A 13,090-nucleotide genomic window follows, 5' to 3' on the forward strand; every position below is an offset into this window, starting at 1 on the left:
GGCTTTCTCTTGCAGAAAGCAAGCTGAAACGGAGCAAGGGATATTGACAGGAACATGAATTGGCCGATCTCGCGCTCCTGCAATCTCCCTCGTTCGGTTTCAGTTTCCCTTGCTACAAGAGAAAGCAGGCTGAAACAGCGAGGGAGATTGCAGCAGCGCGAGATCGGCCAATTCGCGTTCCTGGCAATCTCCCTCGCTCCGTTTCAGCCTGCTTTCTCTTGTAGCAAGGGAAGCTGAAATCGAGTGAGGGAGATTACAGGAGCCGAGATCGGCATTTCTCAGCACGTGCCGATTCGCGCTCCTGGCAATCTCCCTTGCTTTCCACTTGCGAGGTTGGGGCTGGCCATACGGATCACCTTCGGACCATAAGACGCACCCTCGTTTTCCCCCCCACTTTTTGGGGGGGGAAAGTGCATCTTATGGTCCGAAAAATATGGTACTTCTCTCACACCTAATATTCAGTGCTGAAAATATTACAGACTGATATTTATAAAAGAAAATAAACATGATTGGAAGTGATCGTACTGTGTTGTAAGAAGATGAGCTTATGGGTTTTGGCAAGTATTGGTAAGAAACTGATAGTAATTGATAGACTCAAAACTACTATTAAAATAACTTTATAATAATGGGATTATGTCAGTCTCCTCCTTGGACTTAATATAGACTTTGTCCATTAATTGAATTTGTTTGCACCACATACAGCACTCTTATTTCTTCCCCTTGGCTTGTTTTCCCCCCCGTTATAATGTTTTGGGATTGTATTGCCCCTCTATGCTGAGGTGGAAAGAGCCTTATTTTTTACTAGCTGAAAAAGAATATGTTAAATTTTTCTCTTAGCTCTCCATATGAAAACAATTGGAAATTAAATACACATGCAATCAGTTGGTCTTTTGGCTTCATCTTATATTCATCTTTCTTATTCTAGCAACTCTAGATTCTTTCTTTGTAGTTCTGATTTCATAGTCTGTCTCAAATGATCTCCATTTCTTTAGTTGTCACTCTCAGTGCTGACAGTCTTTTTAGCAGCTATATTGTACCACCAAGTTCATAGTTCTTTGTTTGTTGTAATAACTTAGATCCTTTTCATATGTACAGATGACACAGCAAGTTTCTCCCATCCCATTCTTATTCTTCTGAATATTGTATTTACATGCAAGATTATACATTTGCCTTTGTTGATTGATATCATATAGATTTAAATTAGCATTTCAGTCTGTCAAAATGATATTTTTTTGCTTTCGTTGCCAGGTATTTGTGCTTGTGTGTGGGGGGGGGGAGGCGTGTGTGTGTGTCTATATCTATATCTATCTGTCTGTCTGTCTATCTATCTATCTATCTATCTATCTATCTATCTACGAATACATGGCAACAAAAGCAGAAAGTATACATACATACATATTTGATTTGATGACCTAGACCAGGGGTCGGCAACCTCGGCTCTTTTATGACTCGTGGACTTCAACTCCCAGAATTCCTGAGCCAGCATAGCTGGCTCAGGAATTCTGGGAGTTGAAGTCCACGAGTCATAAAAGAGCCGAGGTTGCCGATCCCTGACCTAGACATTGGTATTTGAATATAGATCTTTTTAACATTTATATTTTATTGTGTTTTACTAAAATAAGTGAAATGTTAATATATATTGCTAGTCCATGTATGATATGTCATACATTAAATAAATAAATAAAATTTCTGTTTTCTGTTGTAATACCGTGTTTCCTCAAAAGTAAGACCGTCTTACTTTCTTTTGAGCTCTGAAGTAAGCACTAGGTTTTACTTTCGCGGAGGGCTTACTTTTTGCTGGTACTGGTACCAGTAGGCCATACACGGGGGTGGGGCCTGTGTATGGGGTAACGTGGCGGTAAGAGTGTGGTGGCAGACCAGATATGCCAGCCTGCCAGGGCCCTTTGCCAGTGGCTGCCGGTGGAACTGCACTGCCCATGAATCTGCCTTTGGGCTGCTGAGTGCCAGCTTGTATGTCTACTCAGTGCAGGTGCCAGGCTGAGGGCTGAACATGGCGCTCTTCGGGCTGGGCGCTTTTGGCCTCTACTAGCTGCTCCCGCTGGATCGCCTTCTGCCTGCCTGGCTGCCGCCACCATCATGAGACGAAATGAGGCAGGTGGTAGGTGGGTGTAGTTGCTTCCCTCCATCTGCCAGACACTTGCTGAAGGTGCGTAGGGAAAGGTTGCTGTGTGTGGGGGTCGAGTTGCTTCCTTCCACCTGCCAGACACCTGCCAAAGCTGCACAGGGTAAGGTTGCTGTGCCCGCCCCCACCCAGATGCCCTTGCCTCCCCAAAGTGTTTTTTTACCCTACTAACCTGCCTTTCAACTGTATTGCATTTCTTCGCTTCTCAGCCTTTGCCACATATTTATGGGACAAAAAAAGTTCAATCAGACTTTCTAAGTTCTTGCGAGATCTTTTTTTTTCTCCCACAAACACGCAGTGAAGACTGAGAAGCAAATGGAGAAACACAATGCAGCTGAAAGGCAGGTTAGTAAAAAAAAACGCTTAGGGGATGTGAGGGCATCTGGGTGGCGGCGGGGGCTGCAACCTTACCCTGCATGGCTTCAGCAGGTGTTTGGCAGGGGGAGGGAAGCAACTCCACCCCCCTGCCACCTGCCTCGCCTCCTTACCTCATGGCAGTGTTGGCAGCAGCCGGCTGGCTGGGCGGGGGTGATCCAGCGGGAGCAGCCAGTAGAGGCTGGCGCTCAAGCAGTCCAAAGGTTGAAGCAGGGCTGGTGCAGTTCCACTGGCAGCTGCTGGCGAAGGGCCCTGGCAGGCTGGCAGCAGGACAACATTCCGGATCTGGGCTGACTCGCCCTGTGCAAGGCAGGAGCAGCCCAGCAGGGCAGCCCAGAGCAGCACAGTCAGGAGGGCAAAGAGCCCTTGATGCGACTGAGAAATGTCCCAGCAGTGGTAGGGCCAGCAGGCAGGGCGGGTGGAGGCTGGGGCTCGCTGAAGGTTTGGTTCCTTGCGGCCTCAGGCAAGCAGACAGTGGGACGGAGAGGGCAGGGCGAGCGGCAGCTGGTTCTACCAGTGGCCACTGACGAAGGGCCTTGGCAGGCCAGTGGCGGGGCGCTTCAGCTGTCGCATGGAAGATCTGGGCTGACTCACCCTGCCCCACGCTAGAGCTTACTTTCGAGGTTGGGCTTACATTAGGCACACACCCCGAAAATCAGCTGGGGCTTACTTTTGGAGTAGGGTTTACTTTTGGGGAAACATGGTAGTCTCAAGCTTAGGTTTTTGGTAGCTGACCTTCAGCCTAGCTATACTTTTGTCCTTGTCATGTATAAGTGTACTGAACAACAAAGAGTTATTTCAAGACCTTATTGCAGACCATCAGAGAGGAATTATTCTGCATTCACTGATTGTTGTGATTAAGTCAACTATAAATCCATGCACAGTTTATTGCAAAGCCACCAACACTCAACATATCCTGAGTTTCAACAGTAGCCATCCACTATGACATAAAAAGAGTTGCATCAAAATACTGTATGGTAGGGTGAGAACCCATTGTATATCCAGCAAGCTAAACTGAAGAGCAGGTACCTATGTGAACAATTCAGGCAGAATGGCTACCTACAAGCATTTATGATAAGATGCCTGCGCAACACCCAGGGGAGAGAGAGGAAGAAAGAAGGTACAAGACCAACATATGGCACACCCTGCCATACATCAAAAACATTTCGGAACGGAGAACAGAGCTTCTGAGATCTGCAAGTGGGTATCGCACACCGCCCAAAGGCTACCATACAAGGAGAAATCATGCATTGTAATGATTGCTTGGAGGTGGGAGATACTTCTGTAAGATACCTCTGTATGGATTATCCCTGTGACTAGGACAGATGGGGAGGAAGCTAACCACCAGACTGCAAGGACACAAGCGAGCCGTCAGATAAGAAGACCCAAACTCATTGTTAGCCTCACATTTCAATGAACATGGACATATATTCAGTTTCACAGCTACTGAGATTGTTGGCTGAATAGGTACAAAGTTCCTGTTTCCAAGAGGAGAAATATTTCAGCAAGAGAGAAGGAAGATGATATACATTAATTTATTCATTAAAACCTTTTTATAATCATACTATGACATTGCCAGAATTTCATAGATAGACTTAATCGATTTTAGAAAATAAAAGTCATTATTTATAACTAATTAATTTCCTGAATTGTCCAAATTTAAGAAGCAATGATAAAATTGTTCAGAATATGTGTTTTCGAATGATACATAAAGAGAGGTTTCAGGGCCTAAAACTGAATTTATTTGCAAGATTTGTGAAAATACCACCTTGAGGTGTAGTGGTACTGAGAAAAGTGGTACTGAGAGCTTGTCATCATTTCCAGTCTAACTAGTGTTACATGTCAGTTAAGCTATATCCTACTGCACAATTTTAAGGTTCATAATTGTAACCCTGATAACAAATACATATAATGTTTTGATTGGCAGGAAGAAGATGGATAAAGCAAATGTTCATTGGAGCATTCCTTATTCCTGCAATGGTGTGTGGCACAGCCTTCTTCATTAATTTTATTGCCATTTATTATCATGCATCAAGAGCTATTCCTTTTGGGACAATGGTGAGTACTTTAATTTGCAGAAACTGTATCTATCAAGAAGGAGAGATTCCATCTGTTGGATAAAGATGGAAGACTGAAATCTACATAGCTACTAGGGGTAATCTCCAACAGGAGAATACCCTAAAGAAAGGCTGTCAATGCAGCTGATGCTCTTGTGGAGTGAGTGGGAATGTAAAGGAGGGGCATTGTTGTTCAACTCATAGCAAAGCTTGATGGTTGTCACTATCAATTTGGACATTTAATCTATCTATTTTGAATAACTGTTTTCTTGTGATTAATTGCTGCTAAAATAATGGTTGATTTTATTTTAATGAATGTATTTTATATCTCTTCTTATTTGATTTAACAGGTAGCTGTTTGTTGCATCTGCTTTTTTGTTATTCTTCCTTTAAATCTTGTTGGAACAATACTTGGACGAAATCTTTCTGGTCAGCCCAATTTTCCTTGCCGAGTAAATGCTGTTCCTCGTCCAATCCCAGAGAAAAAATGGTAAAATTTAAATTTGTCTATATACATGTATCTGATAAAGTATGTTACCCTACTTTAAAGGGTAGTTGGTCTTTATGGGTACTTCCAGATAATTATCTAAGCATAAGATGATGGCATGTAATAGGAGATAGGATGCATTATCTTTCATAACTACATGACATTTTTCATCAAATAGTGATTGATCTCTTTCGTGAATAGATTGCAGGGGCTAGATGCTCTCATCAATTGTCAAAACATAATTAATATTGGACAATATATTAAAACAAACTAATATTGCAACAGTTTTGTAATTAATCTTAAATGCTGACAGACCTGTGAGACTCACAGTCTGAATTTTATTGAAGTATTCAAGATATTTTAGATTTTACCCCAGTGCATTTTAAAAACCAATGGTGATTTTCTGTTGAGTTCAGTGAATTCAGCAGGAATATTCTATTAAATGACTTTTTCCCATTGACCTTGGTTAAATGAGAAAAATAGTTCTTTTTTTTCAGGTTTATGGAACCAGCTGTTATTGTTTGCCTTGGTGGCATTCTCCCCTTTGGATCAATTTTCATTGAAATGTAAGTTGTTTTTATAGAAGCAATTTGCCAGTATCAGCTTAACCAGAGATGTATATTTGAATTATACTTATTTTCTCTTTAGGTATTTTATCTTCACCTCCTTCTGGGCTTACAAAATCTATTACGTCTATGGCTTCATGATGTTAGTTTTGGTCATCCTTTGCATTGTAACTGTTTGTGTGACAATTGTGTGTACATACTTTTTACTGAATGCAGAAGACTATAGGTGGTAAGTACAATATGTTTATTCAGTTTTAACCATTAAAGAGCAAGACTGAACATTTGGTCTCTTAGGTTGTAGAGACTGAACAAAACATGAACAGTTTTTATGTTACAACATTTGTAAAATACTTACTTTTTATGAAACTCAGAATGGTTAATTAAATTTGAATTAATATGTGTTACAAGTTTTGTCATGAAACATTTTATGTAATTGGTATTATAGTCTTGATTTGTTTTTCAGGCAATGGACTAGTTTTCTCTCTGCTGCTTCAACTGCAATCTATGTTTATATGTATTCCTTTTATTACTACTTTTTCAAGACAAAGTACGTAATCTAACGTTTTACATCTAACATCTTGAAATAACACAACTTTATTTTGTAACTATTCATAATTTTGGGAATGTTAAAATTTGTTTTATCTTCTGTTTTTTTCTCCAGGATGTATGGTTTGTTTCAGACATCATTTTATTTCGGTTATATGGCAGTATTTAGCACAGCCCTAGGAATAATGTGTGGTAAGATCACAATGCTTTCAGAATTTTTAGTTCTCAAATTTTATCCTTTTAAACTACTTAATATATTTTTGAAAATATATTCTTAGTTTTCTGAATATATTAAAGAATTGTCAGCTTTAAAATTATTTGATTCCAGTAGATACAAGGTTACATAAGTAATAGCCAATCTCATATTTCTTTATAGGAATTCATTTTTAAGCATAAGGTTTAAAGTGGTAGCATATGACATGCTGAGGTCTTTGAGTGACTGCTCTCAAAAATTGCCAAGGCCAGAAATGAAATAAATTAGATTTAGAATTAATTGCATATAAATTAAGGCATCCCAACAGCAAAACCAAGCTCAAGCTGCAAGCTCAAATACTTTCTTATACAATTCTCTTATTACCCAGTCACAGTTCTTTCTTTTTATCTTCTTTTAATTTTTATGTGAGGCTTCACATAGTAATTTATTTGTAGAAAGATAACCAGCATGATCAGGCAAGAGGATATAAGGTTTAGAATGTAAAGGGAAAGTGGGGAAAGAGGAAAAAAGCCAAATAATCTTTTATCACCCTGCTCAATGAGCAAAAATTAATCAGAAGAGGTTAGAAGGTAGAAGGGATAAAAATGAGGTAGACAAGGTAAGAAGCCATTTAAAAAAAACTATGTATGATCTCTGCAAGCTGGAAGTATCTGAACTGATTGCCTCATGAATTAGTTTTTTCTGGCCTAATATAAAATTTTCCAGATGATTCTTCCTTTGCTCTGGTTTCCATAGATGTTTGGGATAGGCTACATAAAATGACTTTACTTTGGCAGATTTTTTTCCCTTGTTGAACCCTGGGCTTTTTCTGAAACTGTACAGAAACAAACATTATGATAGTTCAAAAAGTAGTACAGGGTATCTTGAATCCTGCAATTGTGGAGATAAAAAAGCATATATTTGAGCATGAGCAGAATGTTTCAATCATTTTCAAAACATAGTTAAACAGTTCTAGGGACTCCCAGTGTGGCCCATGTGACATTGCTGTTCTGTGAGCTACACTGGTTTCTTTGAAAATACACTTTTATAGGAGCACTGGATGTGTTTAGGAGTTGGAGAGTCTTTTGTTGTGATGCTTTAATTTAGATTGCTGCACTGAACAAAGAATTGGAAATGGTAGCCTGATCATGTTCACATTTTTGGAACTGCACATGCTATGTGTAACCAGTTCTGTCACTTACCTGGTAAAAAATTGAATCTTTTCATATATAAAGAAAAAAAGCTGATGAAAAGCTACTGCTGAAGAGAAAAGGGATCTTGAATATATTTTCCATGTGAGACTTCAGAGTAAACTGTTGATTACATATTTAAATGTGTTTCCATACATTTGAAGAGGCACACATTTGGTATGTAGCATCATGCATAATATAAGATTGAGCATGATGTGTCAAATTTGCAGAAATTCTCAGTCCAGGTTGAACACAGAATACAATAAAATAATATTGATAGGTTAGCTGAATTTTAGGTAGATTGAAATTTAAAATATTAAAATATTTCACATCTTTTTGTTGTTGTTCAGTTGTCCTTTTAAAAGTTACTCTAGAAAATAAGTTAAAGTTTTATCAAATTTAAATTAATATGTATATATTTTTTTGCAGGAGCAATTGGCTATATGGGAACAAGTGCCTTTGTTCGAAAAATCTACACGAATGTGAAAATTGACTAAAAGAACTGAAAACTGGAACAGTTAACATTTTAGGGTGTGGGGTGGGAAAAGAGTATATAACTTGCACACCAAAAAGCGCAGGAAAAATTGTGTGCGTGGCACTGGGCACTCTGTGGGTCTCTCTCTTGTGGATCATTTAAAACAACATCCGTTTTCATTGATCCTAGGTTCTTACTGACTTTTTCCAAATGTTCTCAGCAAATGTGTGGATTATATTCAGTAGGCATTTCCACAGTACATGTTTATCTTCCCAAAATTAGCTCATAAAGATGAATAGACTAGCTCTCTTCAGTGAAGAGGACAAACTGTATTTAACTATTTGTTCCATTCATTTCTAAAGAAAGTGAAACAGATGGCTCTTAGAGGTTTCTAGTAAGTTATTGGTACAAAAAATAATTGTTCTAGAAAGATTTCTTCCCTTCAACTTTAGTGTTATTTGATAGGGCAAAGAAATATGGGTGCTACCTGAATAATTTGCAATGTTACCTATTATAAAATATACATGCATTTGTTTTTGTTTTTTTAAAAAAATCAAATATTTGCATGCATTCTCAGTTTAATAAGACCAAGTTTCCATTTGTTCATTACAAAAAGTACGCTGAACTATACGTGAGACCCATCCAAAGAAACTTAACTAATAATAAAAGTGGAGTTTTCTGCACTGCGATTTTTTTTATGTCAGGAAGCAAATATATGAAGATGAAGCGTTCAACACATGGAGGTCTAGATTTAAAAACAAAAAATTGAATGTCTACACTGATCTCTTTCTTTCTTTCTTTCTTTCTTTCTTTCTTTCTTTCTTTCTTTCTTTCTTTCTTTCTTTCTTTCTTTCTCTTCACCCCCAGTTTGGAATGTTTACTTGATGATTTAAAAGGGGTAACGAGTGTATGAAACATTAAATGATGTAACTTAGATGTAGCTCCCAAATGTATTTGGATGTACAGATTTACTAAACTACTTTTTTCTGATGATTCAGTGTATAAATATGTGAATTTAGGTGGCTTTTTAACATCTTGCCTGCTCTTGCATGAAATGTTGGGGATTTCCTTGCAGTACGTGTTTCATGTTTTCCGTTCACTTAAGCTCTTTCAAGAGCAAAAACTTGTAATTTATAACAGTTTGATTTTGTTAGTTCTCTCTGGACACTTTCAGGATATCTAGAGCAATATTGCTTTAAGTGTTCAGAAAGTTTCAAATAAACTTTTCAGACAAATGTTCTGATGGTTGAAAAATAGATATATTTTAAATTAAAAGATGATTAATTCATCAGTCCTTGGAAAAACAGTTCTGAAAAAGTTCATGTATATTCTTCAGATACTAAACCCCAGGTTGCATTGGGCTATTCCCTAATGTGCTTTATTCATCTAAAAAGAATTTGCCTGGCCAAGGAGAAGACATTTTCCATAAGTATGCAGATATTGTAAGTGAAAAGAAAGACCATCAAAGTAAAGATAATATTTTCCCAAGTTCCTGAAAATTAAGCTGCAATAAGGAATTAGAAATCCTTGTTTTTAAAGGAAGTTTGAGGTAAACATTTAGTATGCATCTTCAAGGCAAAGTTTGAAGCTAAATAATGCAGATTATTTCAAGAAACAATTTATTGTGAGGGGCATTTGTTAATCCTAATTGGGTGTGTGTGCGTGTGGTATTAAACTATTTTCCTGAGATGAGTTCACTTGAAGACTTTTCACATTGGAAAATAATTGTGCAAGAGAAATAAATACAATTTACAGTAAATGAATTGCAGCTGATTGTTATATAAAATGTTATAATTACATTCTACAATGACCCTACAAGCTTTTACCTAGTTTCAAACCTGGCCCGGAGGCTGAATAGGATAAATATTATACAGTATTTTACAGTATTTCTAAGATAAGATTTACTGTATTACATGATATGGAGTTTGATCTTTTCTCTGTTGAAATAACTGCAGCTTACTCTGTATTCAACTCTCCGGCACTTTTGTTCCCAGAAGATAGAATTAATCTTGTTTTGAAAGGTTGTAAAGTTTATACTCAAAATTTTGTAACAAGAACCTGATAATCCATCTGGTCCAGGTACCTTTCTCAATTAATCTTAATTTCTTTTTATTGCTTCAGAAGCTTCCTTTCTGTTGTAGGTCCCTTTATACTCTATCCTTGTTCCTCTGTAATCCTCTGTAATTTTTGTTTCTTTAGGTATTTATTTATTTTCTCTGATGAGATGTCATTTCCTTATATAAATTGGAATAATATTGATGAAATGCTTTTGTATTGCCATACTGTCTATTAATACAGTATCTCCCTATTATAATTTCAATACCATTTTTCTTTTTCCTTTTGTACTTTATATGCTAGCCACTTCCCTGGTTTATTTGCAAATACATTTTTTAATTTTCTATAATTCATTTTTATTTCCATTTCTCTTAATAAATATAATAGCTGTTATAGAAGCTTAATTTATTGAGAAATGTTTATGTTCTCTGGATACTTTTTTAGTTCTTTTTATTTCATCCAGAATAGCTTGTAGTTTATTATGTTATATAAAAAACTTTTAATAAAAGATTTACTTGCATCCCAGTCCATTCTTAAAATCAGTGGCTTTACCTAAATTATTCACCAAAACTCTTTTTATAATCCCTCCACTATTGCTTTATGTAACAATGCTGCATTCAGTCTCCTTCTAAAAGTATTAGATTTTCATTTTTACATCAAACCCACAGGATTATGACTCAAAAGATATTGGTAATATTTCTACTTTGGAAACCTTAGTGGTCAAATCCTTTGAAATGCAAATGTCTACTCTTGAAAAAAATCTATCTTTCAGGAAAGCAAGTATACACTGTTGAATAACCATTTTTCTGTCTCCCTTTATTAATGAGTTCTAAATTGTCCATGAAATCAAACAAAACTTCTGGTAATTTGTGTTGAGTGATTTTAATGTTTTTCTCAGAAATTCTATCCAGTTGTAAAGAGATCACTCCATTCCACTCCCCCCATCATTCATCAATTTTGATAGAAAAGAATCCTCTCTTTTATTTTTTTTAAAAATTATTTTTTCTTCATTTGGGGCATAAATTTCCAGTATCAGTTTTTTTAATCCTGTGCAAATTAATTTTCATCCACTGCAACAAATTTACCATTTTTTTAAAAATTTCTCAAATTTCTGCGTCACCCAGGTGACTTGATTCTGTTAAGGTAGTCTTATAGTAAAGTAGATTTAGCTCATCTAATTATATTTTCTATTTGTTTTACCTAGGAGGGCTACCATAAATGTTGCAAGTCTGAAAGCATGACACTTCCTGCTGCCACTTTCAACCGGTTGATGCATTAGGGCGAGCCCTTTCTAAGATTCTTTCTCTGATGATTAGGCGGGGGGGGGGGGCTCCTGCTTCTTTTTTATGATTGATTCTCTGGACAGCATTCCATTACACATTTAAGAAGCATTAGCTCCATTTATTTTCCATGTTAAGTATAATCCATTATCAAGCTAAACATATAAAAATTGATACTGTGGCATTTAGTTCAGTACCATCCTTTTCAGTTTCTTGTCATACCTGTTTGACTTTTTCTGTAGAGGTAGTCCTCAACTTATAATCACAACTGAGCCTAAACTTTTTGTTGCTAAATGAGACATTTCTTAAGTGTATTTTGCCCCATTTTATAACCTTTTCTGCCACAGTTATAAGTGAATCACCACAGTTGTTAAGTTAGTAACGCGGCTAAGTGAATCTGGGCACCCCATTGACTTTTTCAGAAGGTCACAAAAGGTGATCAATCACCTGATTCCCGAGACACTGCAGCCATCATAAATAGGTCTCAGTTGCCAAGCATTTGAATTTAGATTCCGTGACTATGGGGATGCTGCAATGGTCATCTGAAAAATGGTCATCAGTCACTTATTCCAGTGCCATTGTTACTTCAGTCACTAAATGAACTGATATAAGTCAAGTACTACCTATAATCTCCATTGATATCTCTATTTGGATCTCCAATTTCTTTTTGAAATTTCCTAGAAATTGCTTTTCCTTCTGAAAAAAATTCAGTTAAGATTACACTTTATACTTTGTCCCATTGGAATGAGATCTTTTTCTGCTTTAATATCTCACAAAAAAAACTTCTTTTATGAAAAACTCTTAATAAGAATTTCTTTAAGAACAATTATCTGTGTATTATCAATTTTCCATCTTGTATTAAAAGGCAGTTGTAAAACTTGAACTCTTGTCTTCTTCCCGTCAAAGTGCATCAAAAAACCCCTTGGAACATTTCGTGTTCTCACAAATCTGGAATTTATTCTAAATACTGTATCAATTTCCTATATCCTCTTTCCAATATAAAAAATTTCCAAGAAGTTTTATCTAGCATTTGAATAAGTCTTCTTTCGTTTTCTTTTTTCTTTTTTTATTTTGTCTTCTATATATATTTAATAATGCTAAGTTTTGTTTGATCCTATATAAGTTAGAGAGTGATGGATTTTAGAATTTATAGTTGTTAGTATATGGTTGTTTATGATTGCTTTTTTATATATAAATACCTTGTATTTAGCTCTGGGAAGTCCGGGGGGGGAGGGGGGTTGGGGGGAGGTGGGGGGGAGGAGGGAGGGGGGGAGGGGGGGAAGGGGGCAGGTAGGGAGGGGAGGAGGGAGGGGAAAGGGGGTTTTTTTAAAGGAAAACTGTATTTTTAAAACTTTTCAATAAAAAAAAAAAATTCCAAGGCTTTAGGCTTTACTAAACTTTTCTCTAATGTCTTCATTAGAATCCTTTGGGATTTCTCAAACAAATTTCTTCTCTCTTAATTTCAATAGAACTAGATTATTTAGTTATCAACACTCTGTATAAACAGACAGTCTATAAACTGTCGTATTCTCTTAAAATTTCTACTTTGTTGTTAACTTATTTTACCTCTCCAGGCACTTCTTTTTCAGAGCTTTCCATCTTCTTAACTACTACTTTCATCTTTACAAATATTTTTTCGAAAGCCCTCAATTTACTATCAAGTGATTCAGCTAATTTTATTACCCAATTCCTCAAATATCTACTGAAACAAATTAGTGAAATT

General features: G+C 36.6%; 1 protein-coding gene across 4 annotated transcripts in view; it reads left to right on the plus strand.

Annotated features, from left to right (window-relative positions):
• Positions 1 to 12,265, plus strand: part of TM9SF3 (transmembrane 9 superfamily member 3) — an 88,404-nt gene extending 76,139 nt beyond the window's left edge. For all 4 annotated transcript variants that reach the window (XM_083364222.1, XM_083364223.1, XM_083364225.1 and 1 more), the window contains 7 exons: positions 4,446 to 4,576; positions 4,926 to 5,065; positions 5,560 to 5,628; positions 5,711 to 5,857; positions 6,092 to 6,175; positions 6,290 to 6,366; positions 7,987 to 12,265. In XM_083364222.1, coding sequence (XP_083220348.1) covers positions 4,446 to 4,576; positions 4,926 to 5,065; positions 5,560 to 5,628; positions 5,711 to 5,857; positions 6,092 to 6,175; positions 6,290 to 6,366; positions 7,987 to 8,054 — 716 coding nt within the window. In that variant the 3' untranslated portion in view covers positions 8,055 to 12,265. The remainder of the gene's footprint in view (positions 1 to 4,445; positions 4,577 to 4,925; positions 5,066 to 5,559; positions 5,629 to 5,710; positions 5,858 to 6,091; positions 6,176 to 6,289; positions 6,367 to 7,986) is intronic.
• The last annotated feature ends 825 nt before the right edge of the window (positions 12,266 to 13,090 follow it).

This window comes from Vipera ursinii (genome assembly GCF_947247035.1).
Source record: "Vipera ursinii genome assembly, chromosome: 5".
Taxonomy (NCBI): Eukaryota; Metazoa; Chordata; class Lepidosauria; order Squamata; family Viperidae; genus Vipera; species Vipera ursinii.